Below are 24,087 nucleotides of genomic sequence, written 5' to 3' on the forward strand. Positions count from 1 at the left end.
CATTATATGATTAATAATTTTCAGAAATTAAGTATTTACACATTATTTTAGAATTTCTTTAGAAATACAGCTAATATTCTTTCCAGTGAAGTTTCAGATGCATAATAATTTTTGTAGGATATGCAAGGTGCCTGAATATTTATAACTAATCCTTTAACAATGGACAGGAGAAAACCTTCCAAAGAATATGGCCTGAATCATGTAAAGTTCAAAAAATATACTTTAGAAAATCCTAATGAATCCTAAATAAAAAATTAAAGTATTAAAAACATGAATAATAGTACAAGACCACTTAAAGGTTTGAAGATCCCTCATGAATGGCAGAAGCACGGGACAGTGACAATGCCCTAGCAGGACAATGCACTAAAGGCTGACCATATATACTGTATACTACATATGATCAATAACCAACACCCCTCCAACCAAGCTAAGACCAGGGAGGGCTAGGCAATAGCTGCTGATGACTCAACAGGTAGACCTAAAGGCTCCCCAAAACCTCCCCATCCTTAACTCAAAAGGATGGTGAGATTGCAAACAAAAAAAGAAACTATCAAACTTGAGCGGATATCGAATCCCAACCAACAGAACACGAATCGTGGACACTTCCAGTAGGCACTACATCCCTAAAATGTTAACCCTTTTACCCCCAAGCTATTTGGAACTTTCCAACCCTTAACCCCCAGGCCTTTTTTTTTTAAACACATTTTGCAATATATATTTCTTAAATTGCTCTAACAGCCTTAATTTTTGTCATAGAGAGGTCAGGTTGGTCTCGTTCTTTTGGAAAATGCCTGAAGTTTCTCATAAAGTTATCAAAAATATGCAAAAAAAAATGTAAATAGCCGTTTTATTGCAAGGACGTACCAGTACGTCCATGGGGGTAAAGGGATGAGTTTTGTGAAACATTGGGGGTAAAAGGGTTAAGATATGCTAGCTCTTTATCACCCATACCTCAAGTTCTTCCATGATTGAAACTACCCTTGTTGAACCATTAGCAGAGAAGTTGAAAGTATATGAGTAAGGATGGATGCGAGTAAACTTCCTATTCTAAAGAAAACTGAGACGAGGAATCTATCAAAAAATCTGTATCTGGTTGTGCAAATACAGATGTCTCTGCTGTCTTATTACTAGACATATAAAGGGTTAATTAGTTCTGTGCCATAACAAGCATTTAATTTTCTATCCTCTTTTAGATTCAGCATTTACCTCAAATTTTTCAGTATGAAAACATTACCTATTTACTGTTCCTTTATAAATCATTCATATTTACCTTACTCACTATTTTTTATGATAAAAACTTTATCAGGCTGGGAGGAATGTAGAGAGTAGAGGTCCTCTTTTTGTTTTGTTTCATTTGTTGATGTCGGCTACCCCCCAAAATTGGGGGAAGTGCCTTGGTATATGTATGTATAAACTTTATTCTTTTATTTTACATTTATGACTTTTGCAAATGATATTTCTCCATAGTATGGAAAGTCATACAAAAAGACACCCTGTAATTCGACTGCTGCAAAAATGATGGGTTATATTTTAATGCAGGGTATCCTTTTTATTTTAGGAATGGAGATCTACGTACCAATTTGAAAAAAAAAGAACGGCTAGTGCACTTACACGTATACTTAAGGGGAGACCGGTCTTGTTTACAATCCAGTACGGGGAGTATACGTAAATAGACACCGATCCAGATCGAACTGTGTAAAGGGTTAGTTCGAGCTTTTTCTTATTGTCTCCATCACCGTGGCTCAACGTAAGAGTACGGTGGTCATCTCCCTTCTCTGGTCCAATCTCTAACGTGCCGTCCCAGTCACTACCAAGGTAGTTACAGACCTAAATGGTGTAAAGAACCAATCAAAATATTTAGAATAGAACCTCAAATAAATAATTAACAAGTATCAAATAAAATTCTATATATTCTAATTACATACAATACAGTATACTGTACCTTTAAAATAATATTGTACTTATATAAACAATGCTTACTTCATTAGTGATTGAGTGATTTTTCATGATTACGTACTTACACCTGAATCATACTTTATGTATATGTTTACTAATTACTGTATTGCGAATGCAGAATAAGCTGCTACGTTAAGGTAATTTTAGAATCTCTCCTTAAAATATATTTTGAATGTGAGGCTACAAGTAGTATATCAACGATCTTGGTTTTTCCTCTATGCTGTGTCTAGAGCAAATGTTCCTCTTCAAGATGAATTTTCTTTTAAAAAATACTGTAAGGAAGTCTCAACTGACATGTGAACAACTGTTCAAAGTGTTTCATAGTTATAGATATTTTACTGATGAGAGAGAGAGAGAGAGAGAGAGAGAGAGAGAGAGAGAGAGAGAGAGAGAGAGAGAGAGAGAGAGAGAGAGAGAGAGAGAATTAACATATCAGTTACTTGGTTACATGCTAATCTACAATAAACATATATTAACCCTTTTACCCCCAGGCTATTTGGAAATTTCCAACCCTTAACCCCCAAGGGTTATTTTTTATTCAAGCACATTTTGCAGTATATATTTTTCAAATTGCTCTAACAGCCTTAATTTTTGTCATAGAGAGGTCAGGTTGGTCTCATTCTCTTGGAAAATGCCTGAATTTTCTCAAAAAATTGTAAATAGCATTTTTTTGCAGGGACGTACCGGTACGTCCATGGGGGTAAAGGGATGTGTTTTGTGAAACGTACCAGTACGTCCTTTGGGGGTAAAAGGGTTAACCACAGTAATCATAAAAAATTAGACAATATTCAACGACTAAATAAGTTTCTCCGAAAGACATAAATATGGTAAAATCTCACCTGAACTTCTAAGTACACTTTATCATCCAAATTAACTTTATAAAGAGTAGTACAGCCCCCAGGATCCAATGTCAAGGGCTGCGCTAAGGCCGGATGTGTTAAAACTAGAGTGCAGGGAAGATGATTATGGATGGCCAATGGTGGGGAAAAGCACAAAGTATAATTTGGAAGCACACCGCCTAGTCCCTCCCACTGACCAGTACTTAATTTCACGCCCTCTCTCATTGTTACCTGGAAAAATACAGTAGAAATTTTAGTTGATGTATTTCAAGAAAATCAGGGATTTCTATGTTTCATAAAAATTTATCAAATTTCAGTTCAGAAAAAAGATGGAAGTTATGATTTTAAGAGAATAATTTCCAACAGTTCTCAATGATCTAAATTTCAATTTTCAGAAGGTTTTACGAAGTCAAACAATTTTTGTTTAAATATTTCACATTATGAAATTTAAAGACTATAATCTTCAGTTTGTGGGAAATACATAAAATGTATTGCTCTTGTGTTTTTATAAAAGAATAATATGATATAAAATATTTTATGTATAGATCATCCTCCCATTTCCAAAGGCATTGCAATTAGATCAAAACAAAGTGCCTGGAATGTTACAATTAAAAAAAAATCTCTGAAAAATTACATACACCACTGTATTTCATTAAAAGGTAATTTTACAATACCAAACATTAACATCAGCTATAGCTAAATTACCAAAACAATTAATCTACTTTATTACAAAGCTTTACTGTTTCCATTCATTAAACAAAAAAACATTCTTTTCAATAGTTACTTTATCAATGATGTCTAACAGGCTTATAATACAGGAGAGGGGGTTCCCAGCCCCCTCGTCCCGTCCCTTTTAGTCGCCTCTTACGACACGCAGGGATATGTTGGCGCTATTCTAATTGTTTTTATGCCCCCGTGGCCACAGGGGTCCTTTTTTTTTAATTTTTATTTTTTTTATTTTATTTTATTTATTTATTTTTTTTTTTTATGTCAGCTAACCCCCAAAATTGGGGGAAGTGCCTTGGTATATGTATGTATGTACTTTATCTATTATTTTAGGAGTGATGTCATAACGATTCCAAGATGTTATTCTTTTATCATCTTCAAGTTGTTAGAAACACTCAAGATTTAGAATTATATACTGAAAATCTCGGTACTCACAGCTGCTGTGACATCGGATTCATTCTCCACTTTTGAATTGCACACAAGTAGATGCGATCGCGTCGAGGATAGGACTTCCTTCCACCATACGCCAATCTCACTAACACCATAGCTAGAAGTATTAAAGAATGAGATGAAAAGTATTCTGCATTGAGTAAAAATACATATAACTTTACAGTGCAAGAGGAAAATAAATATTTCAAGAGAAATTGTCTCTTAAACATTGAATTATTACTCTTTACTTTACAGTACAAGAGGAAAATAAAGATTTCAAAAGGAATTGTCTCTTAAACATTGAATTATTCCTCTTTACTTTACAGTACAAGAGGAAAATAAAAATTTCAAGAGGAATTGTCTCTATTAAACATTGAATTATTCCTCTTTAAAATTTACTAATAAAAGCATTACTCTAAAATACCTGTTGGGAAAAAATATGCAAGTAAAATATAAGCATTCATGCCCTTATTATCTAGAAATAAAATTTTCTAAGTAGAACTTTCATTCCCAAACCCAGGCATATTGCGTCAGTCCTAGCAACCAGAAATTTTAATCTTTTAACTATATAAACATTAATCCATTTTTTACCCCATTAAATACCATCTGGATGCTAAAGTTTTCAATTTTCAAACTAGAATTTCTTTATCTTCTTTTTGTATTATTAGACAGTTTAAGATGGGTTTTTAAGAAATGAAGAATATACTGTATCAACAAACAATCTTTTAACTATCTAAACATTAATCCACTTTCTTACCCCATTAAATACTATATGGATGCCAGAGTTTTTAATTCTTAAACTAGAATCTCATTATCTGCTTTTTGTATTATTAGACATAAAAGTTTAAGATGGCGTTTTAAGAAAAAAAATATACTGTATGAACAAATATATTTCAATACTTTTAATGAAGAAATAATGGAATAAAGAGTTCTATTTTTGGGTTTATGAACTAAAAATAACTATAAATATCATTAAAAGATGCCCAAATACATTCATGGTAATCAAGGAAAATTTTCAGCAATATTAGTTTTGTGACCACAATTTCATCTGCTTGTCTTAAAATGAAATATAAATTCTAAGCCTGTTACCAGAATTAAAAAAAAGAAGAAAACAAGGTATCATAGTCATTACATCCAACAAAGTAACTTTGATGTTTAAAATGTGTAATTAAAGAATTGCCTTAACAATCAGCAGATGATGATATCGATTAGTGTATACATATGTTATTTTCAATTAAAAAGTTTACTTTATTTCATACTTACTCTGCCGCTGCAGGTTGAATGTGCAACGGTGAATTGTAAGCAACTAGAAGAGGCACGGTGTAAACCTGATCTGGCTGTAATGCAGCCATAGGTATATGAGCTTCGAAGGGATTTATAGGAGAAACAACACGAGAATGAATCTCTCCAAGAGATGATCCGAGCGCTTCCATGATGTTCTTCGTGAAGCAAATGTTGACGGGTATAGGGAGCTCATTGATAACCTGTAAAAGATGTTCAGATTAGTGATAAATATTATGTTACTAAATACTATACTGTATAGACAAATATATATACTGTACTGTACATATATACATACAGTTGTATCATAAATAGTAAATTGACTCAAACCCATTATTCAATAACTAGCATACTGACAGACAAAGAATCTTATTTCTCTAGAATAACTAGTTTCTTCTTATATCTAGTACCCTTAAATATTTTTTCCTTATTCTATACGGTCATGCTTATTGCTATGGATGGCACAATGTATCTGAGTCCATTGAAACCTTTTTTTATACCACTGTTCAAAGATGATACCACATTGATTATTTTCATTCCCAAAATCTCAAGCAAATATAAATTGTTGATAGTGATTACAGTAAACTTTCTTTTCAAATTTACAATGCTATTCTTGCTTATGAGTTTACAAAGTCTCAGCAAAAAACATTTTCTGTATGTGTAGACAAATATGATCTTTTTTTATCATTATGAAACACTGTAGCCTTATTTCATAACCTAATTATGGTAAAGCCTTCAGAAATAAAAAAGGAATGCTAATGTAGACACAGGCTCGGTGGCAAGTACGATGACTACGGCCCTCCCCCTCTCTCTAATGGAGATCAAAGCGAAGGTGGATGGACTGTATCAAGGATGACCTTCCATCTAAGGGATTAACCAGTGATGAGGTGTGGGACAGAGGTAGATGGAGAAAGCTGACCAGAAACATCGACCCCACATAGAAGTGGGAAAAGATGTAGACAAAGAAGAAGAAGAAGAAGAAGAAGCTATTAGCAAAGCCACCAGATTACGAAAGGACTAACCTGCAATGGACTCCGAACTGTGACACGAGTTGACTGGTGGTCCACTTCAACAGACACAATGATATGATACCTTCTGTCATGCATGGGAGGGCTGAGTTGGAAGACACGGCTGCGGGACCGATTCCCGACAAAAACAGTAAGCTCATCAAATCCTGTCGGAAAAAAATAAATAAATAAAAGCTTCAGTTTATAAGAAGAAATTATGAATCTATGAGGAAAGCACATCGGCTGGCATAGTACAGTAATACTAAATCACCATTAAAAGTAAGCATAAGCTGGCTAAACACTCCAATCAATTATGTATCGATAAGGAAAGCATATCGGCTGGCATATAGTAATACTGAATCATCATTAAAAGTACGCATAAGAATGCTATACACTCCAATCAACTATGTTACTAATTGAGTGATGATGATCTAAAAATAATGTAAAATCTATAGCAAGAATATGGACAGACTTTAACTGTGTTAAGAAAGATATAATTTAATTGATTGGATGCCAGACAATACAGTATATACTGCATTCTATCAACACTAGGTTTAATAAAACAATAAGCAAGCAAGTTTAGAAATATCTAGATCAAAGCTAAATTCTAGTTAGGCAATTCACAATACAGTAACTAGATTAAGAGCTATGGCTTACCAGGAACATTAATTTGAACCCGGTGTTTAATCATATCCTGGTACAATTTAATCGGATTAGGGCAAAGTTGATCAAAATTCTCTTCAACGGCTTGAACCTCTCTAGTTGTTTCAGAACGAATCCCAGGACATGAATTCAAGCTTAGGTGATCCCAGTCTCCTATCCTGTAAAATAGAACAAACAATCATAAGAGGGAAATGGCATGATATGTTAGAAATATAAATGTCCTATTTGGTTTTGGCCTACCAATACACAGAAAGGCAAAGAAAGATAGGCAATGAGTTTACTACAGACTAAAGAAAAAAATTTGCCTGGATCTCGTTTAAAGAATTTCTTTCTGGGCCATCCCATGTCCCAAGTGGAGGGGGACTTTCCTGGGCCCCACCCACAGGGTTTCATCTACAAAGACACTAAACAATCGGTAACATACATTTCTTGGCCTTTTAGCAAAGCTAATATGAAAGGGTTGCCTCTTGTAGGGATACAAAAAAGGATTAGTAACACACACATAGTACCACCAATATAGTGATAATAGTAATACAGTAATATCTTAAAATTTACTTTATAGCCCAATTTTTATGGATTCAACCATAACCTTTTGAAAAAACAAAGAATTTCTTCTATGGATAACAAATAGCTAGGTTGGTAGCATCGCGGGCTTCTGTTTCAGAGGTCCCGAGTTCGCGTCCCCGCCAAGACACGAATACTGTGAGACCTTCTACCGGGGGGGGGTGCTCCCCAGGGTGGCGCCTAGGGGGGGAGGTTAGAGGGGCTAGTGATAGTCCCTGCTGGCTTATGGTCGCCCGAGGAGAATGATGTAGATCGTCTCAGTGGAGACCTAAAACCCGCAACTTTAACATTAACAAAGGCTAATCTAATTAATACTCACCCATCAGCACAAGAGTCGTCATCTGAAACAGAACCTTCGCGACTTCTACTCTTTCCAGAGGCAGGGCTAGAAGGCGAGGAGTCTGGTTCTTGGTACTTGGATGAGGCAAGAACTTCAAGCTTAGATACACCATTTTCCTAAAACAAGAAAGCTCAAGTAATGCCCGATATATTAAGAGTAGTATAGCTTTTCTTGTAAAAAAGACAGACATATTGGAAATATAAATAATAAGTATAGCTTGCAATTTGCTTCATTTGACTCTTATAAAATCTTATCGTCAAATTATACGAAAATTTCATGGTGAATTAAACATTTATCGCCATTATGAGAAAAATTGCTTAAATTTCATCTATACACACAGAAGAAACTTTCAATACATCAGCCTTCGATCGGATATTTAAGAATATTTCAACAAAGGTTCTACTTATGTCATTACCTATGCAAATTATTATTCAGGAATTTAAGAATCAAAATCACTGAAAAGCAATAATTATGGATTATTCAGGAATAAAATCACTAAAAGGCATCATTAATCTTGTTACAATATACAGGACTTGGGTTCAAGATACGTTAAGAGAACACGTTCAAGGAGACAAAGCCCTTAAGTCAGGGTAGGATACTGACTTAGGTAAGGCTAGATCAATGAATATTAATTTTAGAAGTGTCTGTTGAAATGGAGTTTTTGTAGTCGATCGCAATCATCTCTGTACCGTATAGACCACAAGATGCTAGAAATCAATAGATAGTTTGTTGTACAGAGGAAAAACAATGGAGGAGTCAAAAACAGAAAGAAACTATTTAAAACAAAGCCAAAATCATTCAAAACACCATCAAAGTTATCAGAAAAAAATTTATAAAATCCTCCGAGGGAATATATTTTTTATGAATTTCCCATGAAAATTTAACAAAATTAAGCATGCAAATCTGCTACCCACCTCAATTTGAGTCATGACGGTAACTTTAGAGTTGGGACCAATTTCGTTGACAACCGTCAATTCCTTTATGCAGGGCCCAGATGACGTCACAATTGGCTGAGGGTCCGGTGGTTTATTGAGGTAGTGAGAAACAAGACCATGTACAGACATCATGATGCGAGGTGTCAGGGAGAACTCAAGGCTGTCTCTTGAATCGACAAATATACATGTTGAAAGTTGTCCCGTTTCTGTGTCGTCAGAGTCATGGTCAACACTATCTGAAGTACAATGATGATGAAGAACAAAGATTAAGTTTAGACATAGCATCAGTTGATGAAGAAAACACTTAGGTGGTTTAATATTTATGCTGAATAATCTAATACTACAATTCAATATCGCAATTGATATTTGAGTTACAATGTAGTTAGTAATAAAGAATATGATTATTTCTGATTATGCATGTGTTTTTCATACAAGATATAAAAACAATAATGTGTTATCAAAATGGAAATACTGTACTGTATAATTCTGTAGGTAATTTTGTAGTTCTTTCTTGCTCATTAATTTACTCATCGTTGAAAAAATAGCTATCATATTTTTCTTTTTGTAAAAGTATACATGAAATTCTTGAAACTATGGAAGTAATTCCAATGAAAATGAAGAATAATCTTGAGAACTTTGATATCTAACCCACATGTCATTAAAGTTACTCATACTGTTTTATTCCAAGTGTAATTATCTGTTGTCCTAAACAGGAAATGGAGTTTTAAAGACTGCATTTCTAGTAGTACAAACAGATAATCTGAAGAAGTTTCTCCACTTTATAGCTTTAGATGTTTAAAAAAGAAAATAATCATTCTTCAAACTTCCTGTCGCATATTACTGATAAGGCATCTATTAGTATACCAGTAGATAATTTCCCTGTAGAATGCAAAAACTGATAACTGGCCCATTCTCTCTGGGTATTATCTACGCTTACTAATGGCAATCCTACCTGGAACTATTCTTGGAGGACCAAAAACTCCGCCGTTGGCTTCTTCTTGTGACTCCGGGCCATCCCCCGACGATTCTCCTGACTTTAGCTCAGGACGGCGTTCCTCCTTGTGTCTATGTTTGGCTTCTTCATCACTGCTGTTTGCATCCTCGGAGCCCTCCGAGTCACTAGAGAACATGTGAGAAAATGCACTCGAGATTTTGTGGAGGAGGCCATCTTCAGTTTCAGAATCTGAATCCAATGGATAACCTGGAAAAAGTATAATTATTTAATGTTAAGTCAGAATAACTCTGTTAACTTGATTGTCTTTTCACGCTAAGTTTGAGATTCAGTAATCCTTCGGCATAATGCTATTTACTTATCTCAGTACATTGCAGATTTATAAATAGGCATGCTCCTCTTTACCTCACAGGTTTTTGAGGGCAGAAAAGTTTTATTCTTTTCCTATTTTAATTATACTTTGTTAGAAAAATAGTAATTTCTGGGCTCGACCTGTGTTGCTCCGTGAAATGCTCCTCTAGCACCATTTCTAAGGCATAGATATTGCTGAAAATACCAGAGAAAAAAAAGAGATGCATGGAATGCCAGGAATAAACCTAGCTCGCTCACTCATTGAGTGTCGATATAGAAAACTGGGGCGTGATTGAACCACGAGCATAGATCCCTCACCAATTAGACCTCTCCTTCATAAAAGCTTAAATTTATAAAAACTAAAGAAATATTAAAATTATAAAAATAATGAACTGTATAATTCTGTATCTACTTCACAGTTTTTCAGCTATTGTGCGAGGGGAGGGGGGGGGTAGCATCTAGGATTGTGACTATGATAGCCGAGGGATTAATATAAAGCATGAATCTAAGATACACTTTTCGGGATGATTATTTGGTAAAATGCGTAAAATCTTACTGTAAACTTATGGGCAATGGATATCTATTCTAACTTGACTATATTACAATCCTTAATAACAAAATTATACAGTATTTGACAGAAAAGTAGACATGTTAACTATGCACATACACAGAGGATAAATTATAACTAGAGGCATGATGGTATGCAACAAATAAACCTTAGGGTTAAAATAAGTATAAAATGTAAGTAAATTGTATCTGACCATCTACTATATTATTTACTATACATGATCCAATTATTTCCTCTATCATTCTCAAATCTTTATTCCACAACTCCACACTTACACCTACTGTCCTCCCTCCAACTTCTGATATCAATCCATTCATAGAGATATGATATGGTCACAAAGATATCTGCACGCTCACATACACATAAATACATACAAGTGAAAAGAGAGAGAGAGAGAGAGAGAGAGAGAGAGAGAGAGAGAGAGAGAGAGAGAGAGAGAGAGAGAGAGAGAGAGAGAGAGAATCATTTGCTTGATACACTTTCTTGTAATGTATATAAAACTAGAGTAGTTTCATTGAATTCTATATAGTACAGAGAGAGAGAGAGAGAGAGAGAGAGGAGAGAGAGAGAGAGAGAGAGAGAGAGAGAGAGAGAGAGAGAGAGAGAGAGAGAGAAAGAATCATTTGCTTGATACACTTTATTGTAATGTATATAAAACTAGAGTAGTTTCATTGGATTCTATATAGTACAGTATAGTATTTTAGTATTGGCCTAAAGTACAGTATATATGAATTTGTTAGGCAGAGTTAGGCTAAGATTTCAGGGGCAAAATAACCTACGATAATCAGTGTGACAGATCATTTATGATACTGTAATTGGTTGTACATATGGCAGTTTTGATACGATAGCCAATTGCTATAAAGTTCTTGAATAAGATACAGTATTAGTACAGTGCATTTTGCTTGTTATATTTTTACTATATTTTTGGAATCTATACTTAATTTCAACTTAATGTATGTTTGTATAGGTGTAACAGGGCTAGGCAGCAATTTATGGGAAGCATAGTCTAACTACACTTTATTATTGCTATTATTATTTACTTGCTAAGCAACAACCCTAGTTGGAAAAGCAAGATGCTATAAGCCCAGGGTCCCAACAGGGAAAATAGCCCAGGGGCCCCAACAGGGAAAATAGCCCAGTGAGGAAAGGAAACAAAGAAAAATTAAAATATTTTAAGAACAGTAACAACATTAAAATGATATTTTAATTATAAAATAAATTTTTGAATATACTTACCCGGTGAATATATAGCTGCAACTCTGTTGCTCGACAGACAAAAACTGTACAAAAAAACTCGCCAGCGATCGCTATACAGGTTGCGGGTGTGCCCATCAGCGCCATCTGTCGGCCAGATACCAAGCTCCATGTAAACAAAGACTCAATTTTCTCCTCGTCCCACTGCGTCTCTATTGGGGAGGAAGGGAGGGTCCTTTAATTTATATATTCACCGGGTAAGTATATTCAAAAATTTATTTTATAATTAAAATATCATTTTTAAATATTTAACTTAGCCGGTGAATATATAGCTGATTCACACCCAGGATGGTGGGTAGAGACCAGTATAATATGTTTACATTTTATGAGCTAAGAGTTTTTATTTCATTTTAGAAGTTATCAAAATAACAAAAACAAAATAAATAGGTACCTGGTAAGGAAGTCGACTTGAACGATTACTCTGCCTTATAAGTACGTCTTCCTTACGGAGCCTCGCGATCCTCTTAGGATGCTGATAGACCCCTAGGAGCTGAAGTATCAAGGGCTGCAACCCATATAACAGGACCTCATCAAACCCCTAATCTGGGCGCTCTCAAGAAATGACTTTGACCACCCGCCAAATCAACCAGGATGCGAAAGGCTTCTTAGCCTTCCGGACAACCCATAAAAACAACATTAAAAACATTTCAAGAGACAGATTAAAAGGATATGGAATTAGGGAATTGTAGTGGTTGAGCCCTCACCCACTACTGCACTCGCTGCTACGAATGGTCCCAGTGTGTAGCAGTTCTCGTAAAGAGACTGGACATCCTTTAGATAAAAAGACGCGAACACTGACTTGCTTCTCCAATAGGTTGCGTCCATTATACTTCGCAGAGATCTATTTTGCTTAAAGGCCACGGAAGTTGCTACAGCTCTAACTTCGTGCGTCTTCACCTTAAGCAAAGCTCGGTCTTCCTCACTCAGATGTGAATGAGCTTCTCGTATTAACAATCTGATAAAGTATGATAAAGCATTCTTTGACATGGGCAAAGATGGTTTCTTAACTGAACACCATAAAGCTTCAGATTGGCCTCGTAAAGGTTTGGTACGCTTTAAATAGAACTTAAGAGCTCTAACAGGGCATAAGACTCTTTCTAGTTCATTGCCTACGATCTCCGATAAGCTGGTAATATCGAGAGATTTAGGCCAAGGCCGAGAAGGCAGCTCATTTTTGGCTAGAAAACCAAGTTGCAGCGAACAGGTGGCTTTTTCTGACGAAAATCCGATGTTCTTGCTGAAGGCATGAATCTCACTGACTCTTTTAGCCGAGGCTAAGCATACCAGGAAAAGAGTCATTAGAGTGAGATCTTTCATGGAGGCTGATTGTAACGGCTCAAACCTGTCTGACATGAGGAATCTTAGCACCACGTCTAAATTCCATCCAGGGGTAGCCAAACGACGCTCCTTGGTGGTCTCAAAAGACTTAAGGAGGTCTTGAAGATCTTTATTGTTGGAAAGATCTAAGCCTCTATGCCGGAAGACTGATGCCAACATGCTTCTGTAGCCCTTGATAGTGGGAGCTGAAAGGGATCGTCCTTTTCTCAGGTATAAGAGAAAATCAGCTATTTGAGCTACAGAGGTACTGGTCGAGGATACAGAAACTGACTTGCACCAGTCTCGGAAGACTTCCCACTTCGACTGGTAGACTCTAATGGTGGACGCTCTCCTTGCTCTAGCAATCGCACTGGCTGCCTCCTTCGAAAAGCCTCTAGCTCTCGAGAGTCTTTCGATAGACTGAAGGCAGTCAGACGAAGAGCGAGGAGGCTTTGGTGTACCTTCTTTACGTGAGGCTGACGTAGAAGGTCCACCCTTAGAGGAAGACTTCTGGGAACGTCTACTAGCCATCGAAGTACCTCGGTGAACCATTCTCTCGCGGGCCAGAGGGGAGCAACTAGCGTCAACCTTGTCCCTTCGTGAGAGGCGAACTTCTGCAGTACCTTGTTGACAATCTTGAACGGTGGGAATGCGTAGAGATCCAGATGTGACCAATCTAGGAGGAAGGCATCTATATGGATTGCTGCTGGGTCCGGGACTGGGGAGCAATAGATGGGAAGCCTCTTGGTCAGCGAGGTTGCAAAGAGATCTATGGTTGGTTGGCCCCAAGTGGCCCAAAGTCTCTTGCACACATCCTTGTGGAGGGTCCATTCTGTTGGAATTACTTGCCCTTTCCGACTGAGACAATCTGCTATGACATTCAAGTTGCCTTGGATGAACCTTGTTACTAGGGAGATGTCTTGACCTTTTGACCAGATGTGCAGGTCCCTTGCGATCTCGTACAACGTCAGTGAGTGGGTACCTCCTTGTTTGGAGATGTACGCCAAGGCCGTGGTGTTGTCTGAGTTTACTTCCACCACTTTGCCTCGAAGGAGAGACTTGAAGCTTTTCAAGGCCAGATGTACTGCCAACAGCTCCTTGCAGTTGATATGCATGCTCCTCTGACTCGAGTTCCACAGTCCTGAGCATTCCCGACCGTCTAGTGTCGCGCCCCAGCCCACGTCCAATGCGTCCGAGAAGAGAACGTGGTTGGGAGTCTGAACAGCCAGGGGAAGACCCTCTCTTAGGTTGATATTGTCCTTCCACCAAGTCAGACAAGACTTCATCTTTTCGGAAATCGGGATCGAGACCGCTTCTAGCGTCTTGTCCTTTTTCCAGTGAAAAGCTAGATGGTATTGAAGAGGACGGAGGTGTAGTCTTCCTAGTGACACAAATTGTTCCAGGGATGACAGCGTCCCTACCAGACTCATCCACAGCCTGACTGAGCAGCGTTCCTTCTTCAGCATGTTCTGGATGAATAACAGGGCTTGACTTATTCTGGGGGCCGACGGAAAAGCCCGAAAAGCTAGACTGTGAATCTCCATCCCTAAATACACAATAGTTTGGGATGGGACCAGTTGCGACTTTTCCATATTGACTAGGAGTCCCAATTCCTTGGTCAGATCTAGAGTCCACTTGAGATCCTTCAGACAGCGACGACTGGAAGAGGCTCTGAGAAGCCAGTCGTCCAAATAAAGGGAGGCTCGGATGTCCGATAAGTGGAGGAATTTGGCCACATTCCTCATCAGCCTCGTAAACACGAGGGGAGCTGTGCTTAGGCCAAAGCACAGGGCCCGAAACTGGTAGACCACATTTTCGAAAACGAATCTCAGAAAAGGTTGGGAGTCTGAGTGAATGGGGACGTGGAAGTAGGCGTCCCTTAGGTCTAGCGAGACCATCCAGTCTTCCCTTCTGACCGCTGCTAAGACTGACTTTGTGGTCTCCAAGGAGAACTTCGTCTTTGTGACAAAGACATTCAGAGCACTGACGTCTAGCACCGGTCTCCACCCTCCTGTCTTCTTTGAAACTAGGAAGAGGCGGTTGTAGAATCCCGGTGATTGAAGGTCCGAGACTTTGACCACCGCTCCCTTCTCTAGCAAAAGAGACACTTCCAGTTTCAGGGCTTGTCTCTTTTCTTCCTCTCTGTACCTGGGAGAGAGATCGATGGGAGACGTTGCTAGAGGGGGTTTGCGTACAAAAGGGATTTTGTACCCCTCTCTGAGTAACTTCACAGATTGTGAATCTGCGCCTCTCCTCTCCCAGGCTTGCCAGAAGTTCTTGAGTCTGGCTCCCACTGCTGTCTGAAGTTGCGGGCAGTCAGACTCTGCCCTTAGAGGACTTGGATCCTTTCCTCTTCCCTCGCTTCCCTTCGGCACGAGCACCTCCTCTGCTGGAGGCTCTGCCACGAAAGGGCGGAATAAAGCGAGACGCTGGAGTGTCTATTCTCGGTCTAGCGGAAGATGCAGGCAAAGGGGGAGCTTTGCGAGCTGAGGACGCAACTAGATCGTGAGTGTCCTTCTGCACCAACGAAGCAGCAATTTCCTTTACCAAGACTTCTGGAAACAGGCACTTGGAAAGGGGAGCAAAGAGAAGTTCCGATCTCTGGCATGGTGTAACTCCAGCAGACAGGAACGAGCAGAGAGACTCCCGCTTTTTCAGGACTCCGGACGTGAATGAGGCAGCAAGCTCATTGGACCCATCACGGACGGCCTTGTCCATGCAGGACATGATGAGCAACGAAATATCTTTATCTGTCGAAGAGATTTTCCTGCTCAGGGCTCCTAAGCACCAGTCTAAAAAGTTAAAGACTTCGAAAGCCCTAAAGATCCCTTTCATAAGGTGGTCCAGGTCCGATGGTGACCAACAAATCTTCGAGCGTCTCATGGCAAGGCGGCGGGGAGAGTCTACCAGACTTGAGAAGTCGCCCTGGGCAGAGGCAGGAACTCCCAAGCCGAGAACTTCTCCCGTGGCATACCAGACGCTCGATCTAGAAGAGAGTTTAGATGGGGGAAAGGCAAATGCTGTCTTCCCTAAACTCTTCTTGGACTCTAACCAGTCTCCTATCAGCCGCAAAGCTCTCTTAGACGAGTGTACGAGGACGAGTCTAGTAAAGGCAGGTGCGGTAGAAGGCATGCCTAATACAAACTCTGACGGCGGAGAACGAGGAGCCACAGAAATAAACTGGTCAGGAAACAACTCTTTGAATACAGCCAAGACTTTTCTAAAGTCCAAAGAGGGTTGAGTTGACTTAGGCTCGTCCAGTTCTGACTGTTGATCGTCTTGATGTTCAGCAACATCCTCATCAGAAAGTTCCTCATCCGAAAACTGATGAGGAAACGGCAACGGAGTGGGCAACGTCTGGTTCGCTGAGTCCGGTCGCACTGGTGCATGCGTGACGGAGCCGGACGCAACGTCATGGAACTGCTGCACAGTCTGTGAACTGTCAACAACCATGGAAGCGCGAGGACGCACAGCGTCCACCCGAGACTGTCTAGACCGACTGGGTTGAGCAGTGGAAACTACACCGGGTTGCGGAGGTTGACGCACCGCGTCAAAACAAGTCACCTCTGATGGTTGTTGAACGTCCTGAACGTCAACAACCACCTCCGTGCGTCGCTTAACGTCAACGTGCGGCTGGCAACCCACACTGGATCGCATCGGTGGAGGAACCACCTCAACTGGTAGACGCGAGAAGGTTACCTCAGCGTCAACAGGACGCACAACCGATCGCTTGGAAGGTTGTTGGCCAGAAGGTACGGTAGCAACCTTCTCCGCATGAAAGTCCTGCATCAAAGACGTAAGCTTGGACTGCATGTCTTGCAGCAAGGCCCATTTAGGGTCTACAGGAGCAGGTGCGGCGACAGACGGTGTTAGTGCCTGAAGCGGTACCGCTTTGCCTCTCTTAGGCGGTGAGCAGTCATCAGATGACGGCAACGAGTCCGAACTGACCCGGTGGCTACAACCGGGACGTTGGACTTGTCCTGAAGGGACCGATTTACGCTTTAAAGGTCGTGAGACCTTGGTCCAAAGTTTCTTACGAGAAACACCTTCAGACGACGAGGTATAAACGGGCTCTCTCGTCTTACGTAGGTAGGGGCGATCTTGGGGAGATACGCCTGATACCATGGAGGGAACGTCTGTTCGCTGATTAAAGCCTCTCGAACCCATGCGTCGTGCGACATTGCTTCTCCCCTGGACTTGGGAGCTTGCAAGAGGTCCCGGACTAGGAGGACGACAGGCACGAACAGACGAACCCTCAAGCGCAACACTGTTCACAACACTTTCACTTGGCACTTTCTCACTTCCCGCGGCACTTTGGCACTTAAGCTCCTTAACATCCGCCATGAGTTGATTGCGGTCACTTGCAAGGGACTCAACTCTCTCCCCCAGGGCATGGATGGCACGCATCATGTCAGCCATCGATGGTTCCTGAGTGCTAGGAGGGGGGTTAGGAACAACCACTACAGGGGAAGGAATAGGTTGTGGGGCATGAGGAGAGGAAATATCAATAGACCTAGAAGAACTTCTCCTAATTCTATCTCTCTCTAGCCTGCGTGTGTACTTTTCAAATTCGATAAAATCGAATTCCGAAAGGCCCACGCACTCCTCACACCGATCTTCCAATTGACAGGTTTTACCCCGACAATTGGAACAAATAGTGTGAGGGTCGAGAGAAGCCTTCGGAAGACGCCTAGAACAGCCCCTAGCATTGCATTTTCTAAACTTGGGAACTTGTGAAAGGTCAGCCATTTTGAATTGGTCAAAGGAAAATTCCAAAAAACGATCTAAGTCATCAACAATGAATCCGATACAAAAAAGAGTTCAAGGATTTATTTGAAGAAAAACCCTGCACAGCGAAAGCTCAAAACCAGAATATAGTACTTCACCAAAGATGATGTGAAAAACTCCAGTTAGCAACAGCGAGTAAAGTACGTCTTGTCGACACGTCGACAGAGAGAAAATTGAGTCTTTGTTTACATGGAGCTTGGTATCTGGCCGACAGATGGCGCTGATGGGCACACCCGCAACCTGTATAGCGATCGCTGGCGAGTTTTTTTGTACAGTTTTTGTCTGTCGAGCAACAGAGTTGCAGCTATATATTCACCGGCTAAGTTAAATATTTAAAAACAAATATTTCCTATATAAACTATAAAAACATTAACAAAACAAGTGGAAGAGAAATTAGATAGAATAGTGTGCCCGAGTGTACCCTCAAGCAAGAGAACTCTAACTCAAGACAGTGGAAGACCATGGTACAGAGGCTATGGCAATATTTTCTGCATCCCCCTAGAAATTATTTTGGTGGTTAGTTAAGGGATTAATATCAGTGTAATTATATGTCACAAACAAATATAAATAGGGATTTAAATGTAAAAATATTGGTAAATCTAAGGCCATGTCACTTGTGCAATGATGATTACTATAAGAGTACATGAAAAAATATGCCGCCTTAATAAGCTTAACCATGACACTTCAATTATTGTGCGATGAACAATTAAAAAGTTGGAAAGAAAAAATTACTAATGCGCTGTATGTCTAGATGATAAAAATGAAAGCAAGAACTAGGCTTTCCTTATTAATAGGCAACATTTGTGTGAAAAGAAATCAGTAGCTCTTTCGATTACTCAATGCCTTTACCCATTTATAGTTGTACACTGAACAGGTTTGTAAATTGTGTATGGACACACCTTATAAACATAAAATTACCTGCTAGATCTCCAGTTGATCTCTTGGTGTTGGATCTCTTCATCTTATTAGAAGTTGCGTGAGGCTTAAGAACCACCATCTCATTATCTTGGTACTCTTCATCCGTCGAGGAGTCGGAGTCATCGTCAACGGTGCAACTTATGTAACTACTCCTGTTGTTTGTAGAATTGCTGTCGATGGAATCGTAACGAGGACTGGGATGGTTACGCTTGATGCCAATTGGCTGCGCCCGACTCTGCACCGTGCGAACCAGAGCTTCCCACGGTCTTTGCGACTGATTCTTCTCCATGATAGGCTCAATTATAGGCTCCCAAGAGGCGAACTCTTCATTGTAACAGGATAGCTGAAGGTTAACATCCGCTTTTGTATACATTAACTTAGACCAGTCATTAATCTCCCCAGTGAGAGCCACTTTCATAAGAAGTACAGGTATTGCAGACTTGAGTGACTGTTTTTCAAATGACACGGATATCATTGGTAATTTAACGGCTAATTTCTGCTGCGGCTTGGTTGACGGGTAATCCGGCTTAATGTACAATTCTTCGTCTGGGTGTGTGGGCGATATGGTGGCAGTTAAATGTTTTGGTGACCAAAGATCTTCCATATCCGCAGATGGAAGCTGTAACTTGAAAGGCATCATCTGTGGGTGCAAACTTAAGCTCAATTCTTCAGCTACGTCCATTAGAAGATGAACTACAGGAGGATTCAAATGTATCTGAACATTTGACATCTTAATCTCTGCCCTGACTCCCTCCTCTACACTGCGAAAGACCCACAATCCTTCAATATCAAATGACTCCATAACTGCATAAGGACTCTGGCCATGATGTGAGTACATTGAAGCAAATACCTGGAACCCATCAAGAGAAACATGAAAGCTTTCGTTCCCAGGATGCCGTGAATAATCCAAAAGAATTTCACACCTTACTACAATTACCCGACTGACGTGTTCTTCGGGATCAGCAAACAGAACCACTTCAGGCCTTTTGACTTTAACGGATATAGACAAAGTTTTCTGGTCATCCGTGTTGCTTGTTACAGTAGAGAGGTAACCGCTTGTGCTGTCAACAGAGCTGGGAGGTCGGCGTATAATTCGCACACCATCGACAGTTGTGCCTAGGTCTCCGACAAAACCTGGATTTAAAATTCCACCGCTAGTACTTGCCGTACTTGGAATAGCATCATTAATATATTTATATAAAGCTAAGGCAAAGCCAACTGACACATTAAGTCTAGTTCTTTCCACACTAATTTCAATGGCAGCATCACCACTTGGGCTTACTTTATACATAATATCCATCATAGGAGGTACACTAACACTGAATTTGCCAAAGGTCATTCGGGCTTCACTGTTGTACTGACCAAATATTTTCTTGATGATATGATTATTGTCAGCTCTTACATCATACAAATCACACGAGTGAAGAGTTAATCGCATATCTAGACTATGATCACTGTTCATATCTCCATGAACCTCAATCTCCCCGACCTCCAATCGACACAAAGCACTCGCGGCATCCCGAACGGGTGAACTGAGAACTTCATCCATATCAGTATACAAAGTCACTGTAAGTCCATCTAAGGATACAAGTGCATCAGCTATTCTGTAAATGTCAATTGAATGAGTTAAAAAGGCTTGCAGTTTACCCATATTGTCATCACTCCCCACGACAGGCGTGCCGAGGTCGATGGGCGTTAAAGGCTGAGAATGGATACTTGTATCTGAAAATTGAGCTTCAGCTTTGTTCTGAGTTAACACAGCCAATATGGTATTTAGATCCCGTTGTCCAAGGTTGATACATAAGGCTCCCATGTGAACACTGACATCCCACGACAGAAGGTCTCGACACTGCGGAATTAAAGAACGTTTGACATCTGCCCTTAGTGTTGCGGGTTCCAGTATATCTTCTTGCATCTCGAGCCCGCCTCCCAGAGTCATCACAGCACGACAAACATGAACAGGACCTAGTTCTATTAAGACATTTTCTATAGCTCCCCCTGTACCGCAAGGAGCTGCTTTGAACAAATTGTCAATTTTCAAATCCCCTAGGTTAAGTACTAATAAACTAGGAGAATCAGATTTCTGAGGTATAAGAATAGTTGGAGCATGTATATCAACACTAAGACTAAGCTTTCTTCCTGACACCAGCTCCCCAATTTTTTCTTCTGTAGCCTTTTCAGCATACTTGAGAATAGCCTGAGTTCCTTCTCTGTTCATTAGAGGTTCCATAAACCTTTGAAGATCCGCTAAAAATTTGCAAAGGAACACACACTGGATGCGGCCAATTCTTATTCTCAAAGAAGCATCTGGATTCACAGCATGAGGTGAAGTATCAATTTCCTCCACTCCTTTATGACCAGGACTAAAGTGAACTAGTTTAATGTCAAAAACACGATCCTCTTCAATTTCCACTATTCTTGAGTGAAGAGTAATATCTGACATGTCGTCAACAATTAAATCAGACAGGCAGATGCGAAGGACTTTTTTCTCATTAGCTTTGAAAACACATTCTCCTTGCAAGCCTCCAACCTTAGCCTGTAAGAAGTCTAGTTCATTATCACAGAGTTTTAAATTAAGTGAATTGAAATGTACTGCTAAAGACAACTTAGTTGCCCCTGAGGGAACTGGTGGATCTTCAACGCCTGAGTTTAGCCATTCTATAAAACTATTGGGAATACTAAGCTTTTTAAAGTGATTATCTATATGGCCTAGCTTTGCTACGAGCATTATCATAAAATTAGTAAGGGTTATGATAGATCCTTTATGCCATACAACATTTAGCGTTGCAAAATCAAAGACTAGACTTTGTTCGCAAGAATGAAAATGCGTTTTAAAATCTGGACAATTAGCTCGAACTTTTCGGTACAATATTGTCGCAATATTTCCTTTCTGAGGTGAAGATATGAGTTCTAAATATTCTCCTGTAGGGCTGTGATGATATTTATCGACAAAATGAATGGAGCTAAGAGTAACCTGAACTGCCGGTCCAAAATCCATCATGGCCGATTCCACAACTAAATGAGTAGCTCTAACCATCAAATAAGGCCTGTCGCCATGGTCACTAGAACGTGATATGCCAATTACTATTTCATCGATACAAAATCGAGACAGGATGGTAATCATATTCTGTGGAGAAGTATTATCTTCAAATCCAGGTAGATCCATTGGTTTGCTCCAACCTCCTCCTTCATCATCACTGTTGTCTGAAGCTGAGAAGTATTTTTCAAGTTCCAGGCTTGTCTGCGATATCGTGTCGGCAGACGAAAGCGGTCTGACGTGTCTGAGCAAGGGAGGAGTTGAGTGGTCATCAGCGCAGTCAGGAACTAACTTTAATTCGGTTACCCTATCAATGAGGCAGTTTCTTATACCACGCAATTCAGATACAGTCGAATCTAACAGGCAGTGCTGTAGCTCTAACTTACAGTGTGTTCTGTACAGGCTGTCCATACTATCAGGGATAAACATGCCAGTCTGTAACGTTGGCAAATGATGGGCAAATTCCACTAACTGACCCAGTCGACTGTCGGACAAGTTGAGTTTCAGAGGCGTTATGTGAATATCCATTTTTTGTCTAGGTTGTTGTCTATACTCTGGGTGTATACTGTTGGCAAGATCTATCTTGACCCTAACTCTTGGAAGCAAATGAGAATCAGAATCATCCCTAACTCTATGGACTCTCCATTCATCGCCAGAGTCGGCGAAGAGCACCTGAAGCTGCGAAACCGTGATTGTTAATCGATCATATAATCTCTCCTCCAGCTCCATCCTTGTTGCTTCTTCTAAATCTACCGTTTGACCCCCAATTTCACTGGTCACCTTTAAGCCACCCATGTCAAGCACTAACACATTACCACCTTTCTGTATTGACCCATGTTCTGGCAAGACAACATAAGGACTCTTGATATCAATATCGAGATTAACGGTTTTATGCCTTGCAATGGCATACTCCAACGCTGCTCTTCCATTGTGCACGACATCTTTCACTGCATCCTTTGCGACATCTTCTAAGGCCCTATATTCTCTCTGAGGTATTTGAAAGAAGGACACTATCTCTCCACATGCATGCTGTAAAAAGAGAAGATATGACTTGATTATCAGTTGTTAAAAGGAGTAATAAGATCTTTGAAAATGAGATCAGAAAATTATAAACCTGTAAATTTTCTGATCTTATTGTAAACAAAACAATTTAACCAATTTAAACAAAATTGGTCAAGACAGATGGCAATTAGGTACCACGCCACATTTAGCAGTGTGTACTGCTTATGCTAAACCTTCTATCAAAACAGTGTAAACATTGAAGGAATGGTTTTGCTTTGCAAGCTTTTATTTGAGTGCAGTCAATGCTACTTCCAATTGTTAATATCTTGCATGCATATCAGAAAAAGAACTTTACAGTTTACAAATAATTAATTAATATTTTCATAAGAATCCCCCGACATTAAACAATCAGAAAATTTCAGGGTTTCCAGAAGAAAACTGAAAATAATAAATGATGGAAAAATACTGGGTAATGTCACTTGATAAATGATGGAAAAATACTGGGTAATGTCACTTGATAAATGATGGAAAAATACTGGGTAATGTCACTTGATAAATGATGGAAAAATACTGGGTAATGTCACTTGATAAATGATGGAAAAATACTGGGTAATGTCACTTGATAAATGATGGAAAAATACTGGGTAATATCACTTGATAAATGTTGAAATACTGTGCAGCAAGTACTGTACTGTAACAAGAAGTCATTAGTCGCTAGCAACAAATAAAAGTCTTAATTATTACAAAAATTGTACTGCATACCAAAACAAGGCTACTTACTTGGTTGTACATGATTTCAAGTGGGTCTAACTTTAATGTAAGAGCATAATCAGACGACACATTTAACGGATTACATTCCAGATCGACTGAAAAAGCAATACCATAACCTGTAAAGGTGAAAGTAAAATATAATTGGAAGACACTTAGAAAAAAATAATAATCTTAGAGTTAATTATTTTCTATGGTGAAAAGACTGATCTTGGCAAGTCTGTCCTGCTCAAGTTAGAGAAGTACTAATAAATGAAACTGCAAACAAACATAGGTCCATGAAGCTATTATAGACAGTATTGGAAATAGACAAAAAGTCAAGATCATAATACTTCTCATGGTGCTGTCACAATTTGTCCATATGGCCAACACATACCAAAGAAGACTTCTGC

At 39.4% G+C, this 24,087-nt stretch overlaps 1 protein-coding gene across 2 annotated transcripts in view; it reads right to left on the reverse strand.

Annotated features, from left to right (window-relative positions):
- Positions 1–24,087, reverse strand: part of LOC137640314 (intermembrane lipid transfer protein VPS13A-like) — a 158,496-nt gene that overhangs the window by 103,409 nt on the left and 31,000 nt on the right. For both annotated transcript variants that reach the window (XM_068372947.1, XM_068372946.1), the window contains exons 12-22: positions 23,708–23,814; positions 18,889–22,954; positions 9,693–9,941; positions 8,720–8,976; positions 7,785–7,921; positions 6,896–7,059; positions 6,254–6,405; positions 5,214–5,434; positions 3,957–4,068; positions 2,796–3,026; positions 1,612–1,827 (exon numbers count right to left, since the gene is read on the reverse strand). In XM_068372947.1, coding sequence (XP_068229048.1) covers positions 1,612–1,827; positions 2,796–3,026; positions 3,957–4,068; positions 5,214–5,434; positions 6,254–6,405; positions 6,896–7,059; positions 7,785–7,921; positions 8,720–8,976; positions 9,693–9,941; positions 18,889–22,954; positions 23,708–23,814 — 5,912 coding nt within the window. The remainder of the gene's footprint in view (positions 1–1,611; positions 1,828–2,795; positions 3,027–3,956; positions 4,069–5,213; positions 5,435–6,253; positions 6,406–6,895; positions 7,060–7,784; positions 7,922–8,719; positions 8,977–9,692; positions 9,942–18,888; positions 22,955–23,707; positions 23,815–24,087) is intronic.

Source organism: Palaemon carinicauda, chromosome 4 (assembly GCF_036898095.1).
Source record: "Palaemon carinicauda isolate YSFRI2023 chromosome 4, ASM3689809v2, whole genome shotgun sequence".
Classification (NCBI taxonomy): Eukaryota; Metazoa; Arthropoda; class Malacostraca; order Decapoda; family Palaemonidae; genus Palaemon; species Palaemon carinicauda.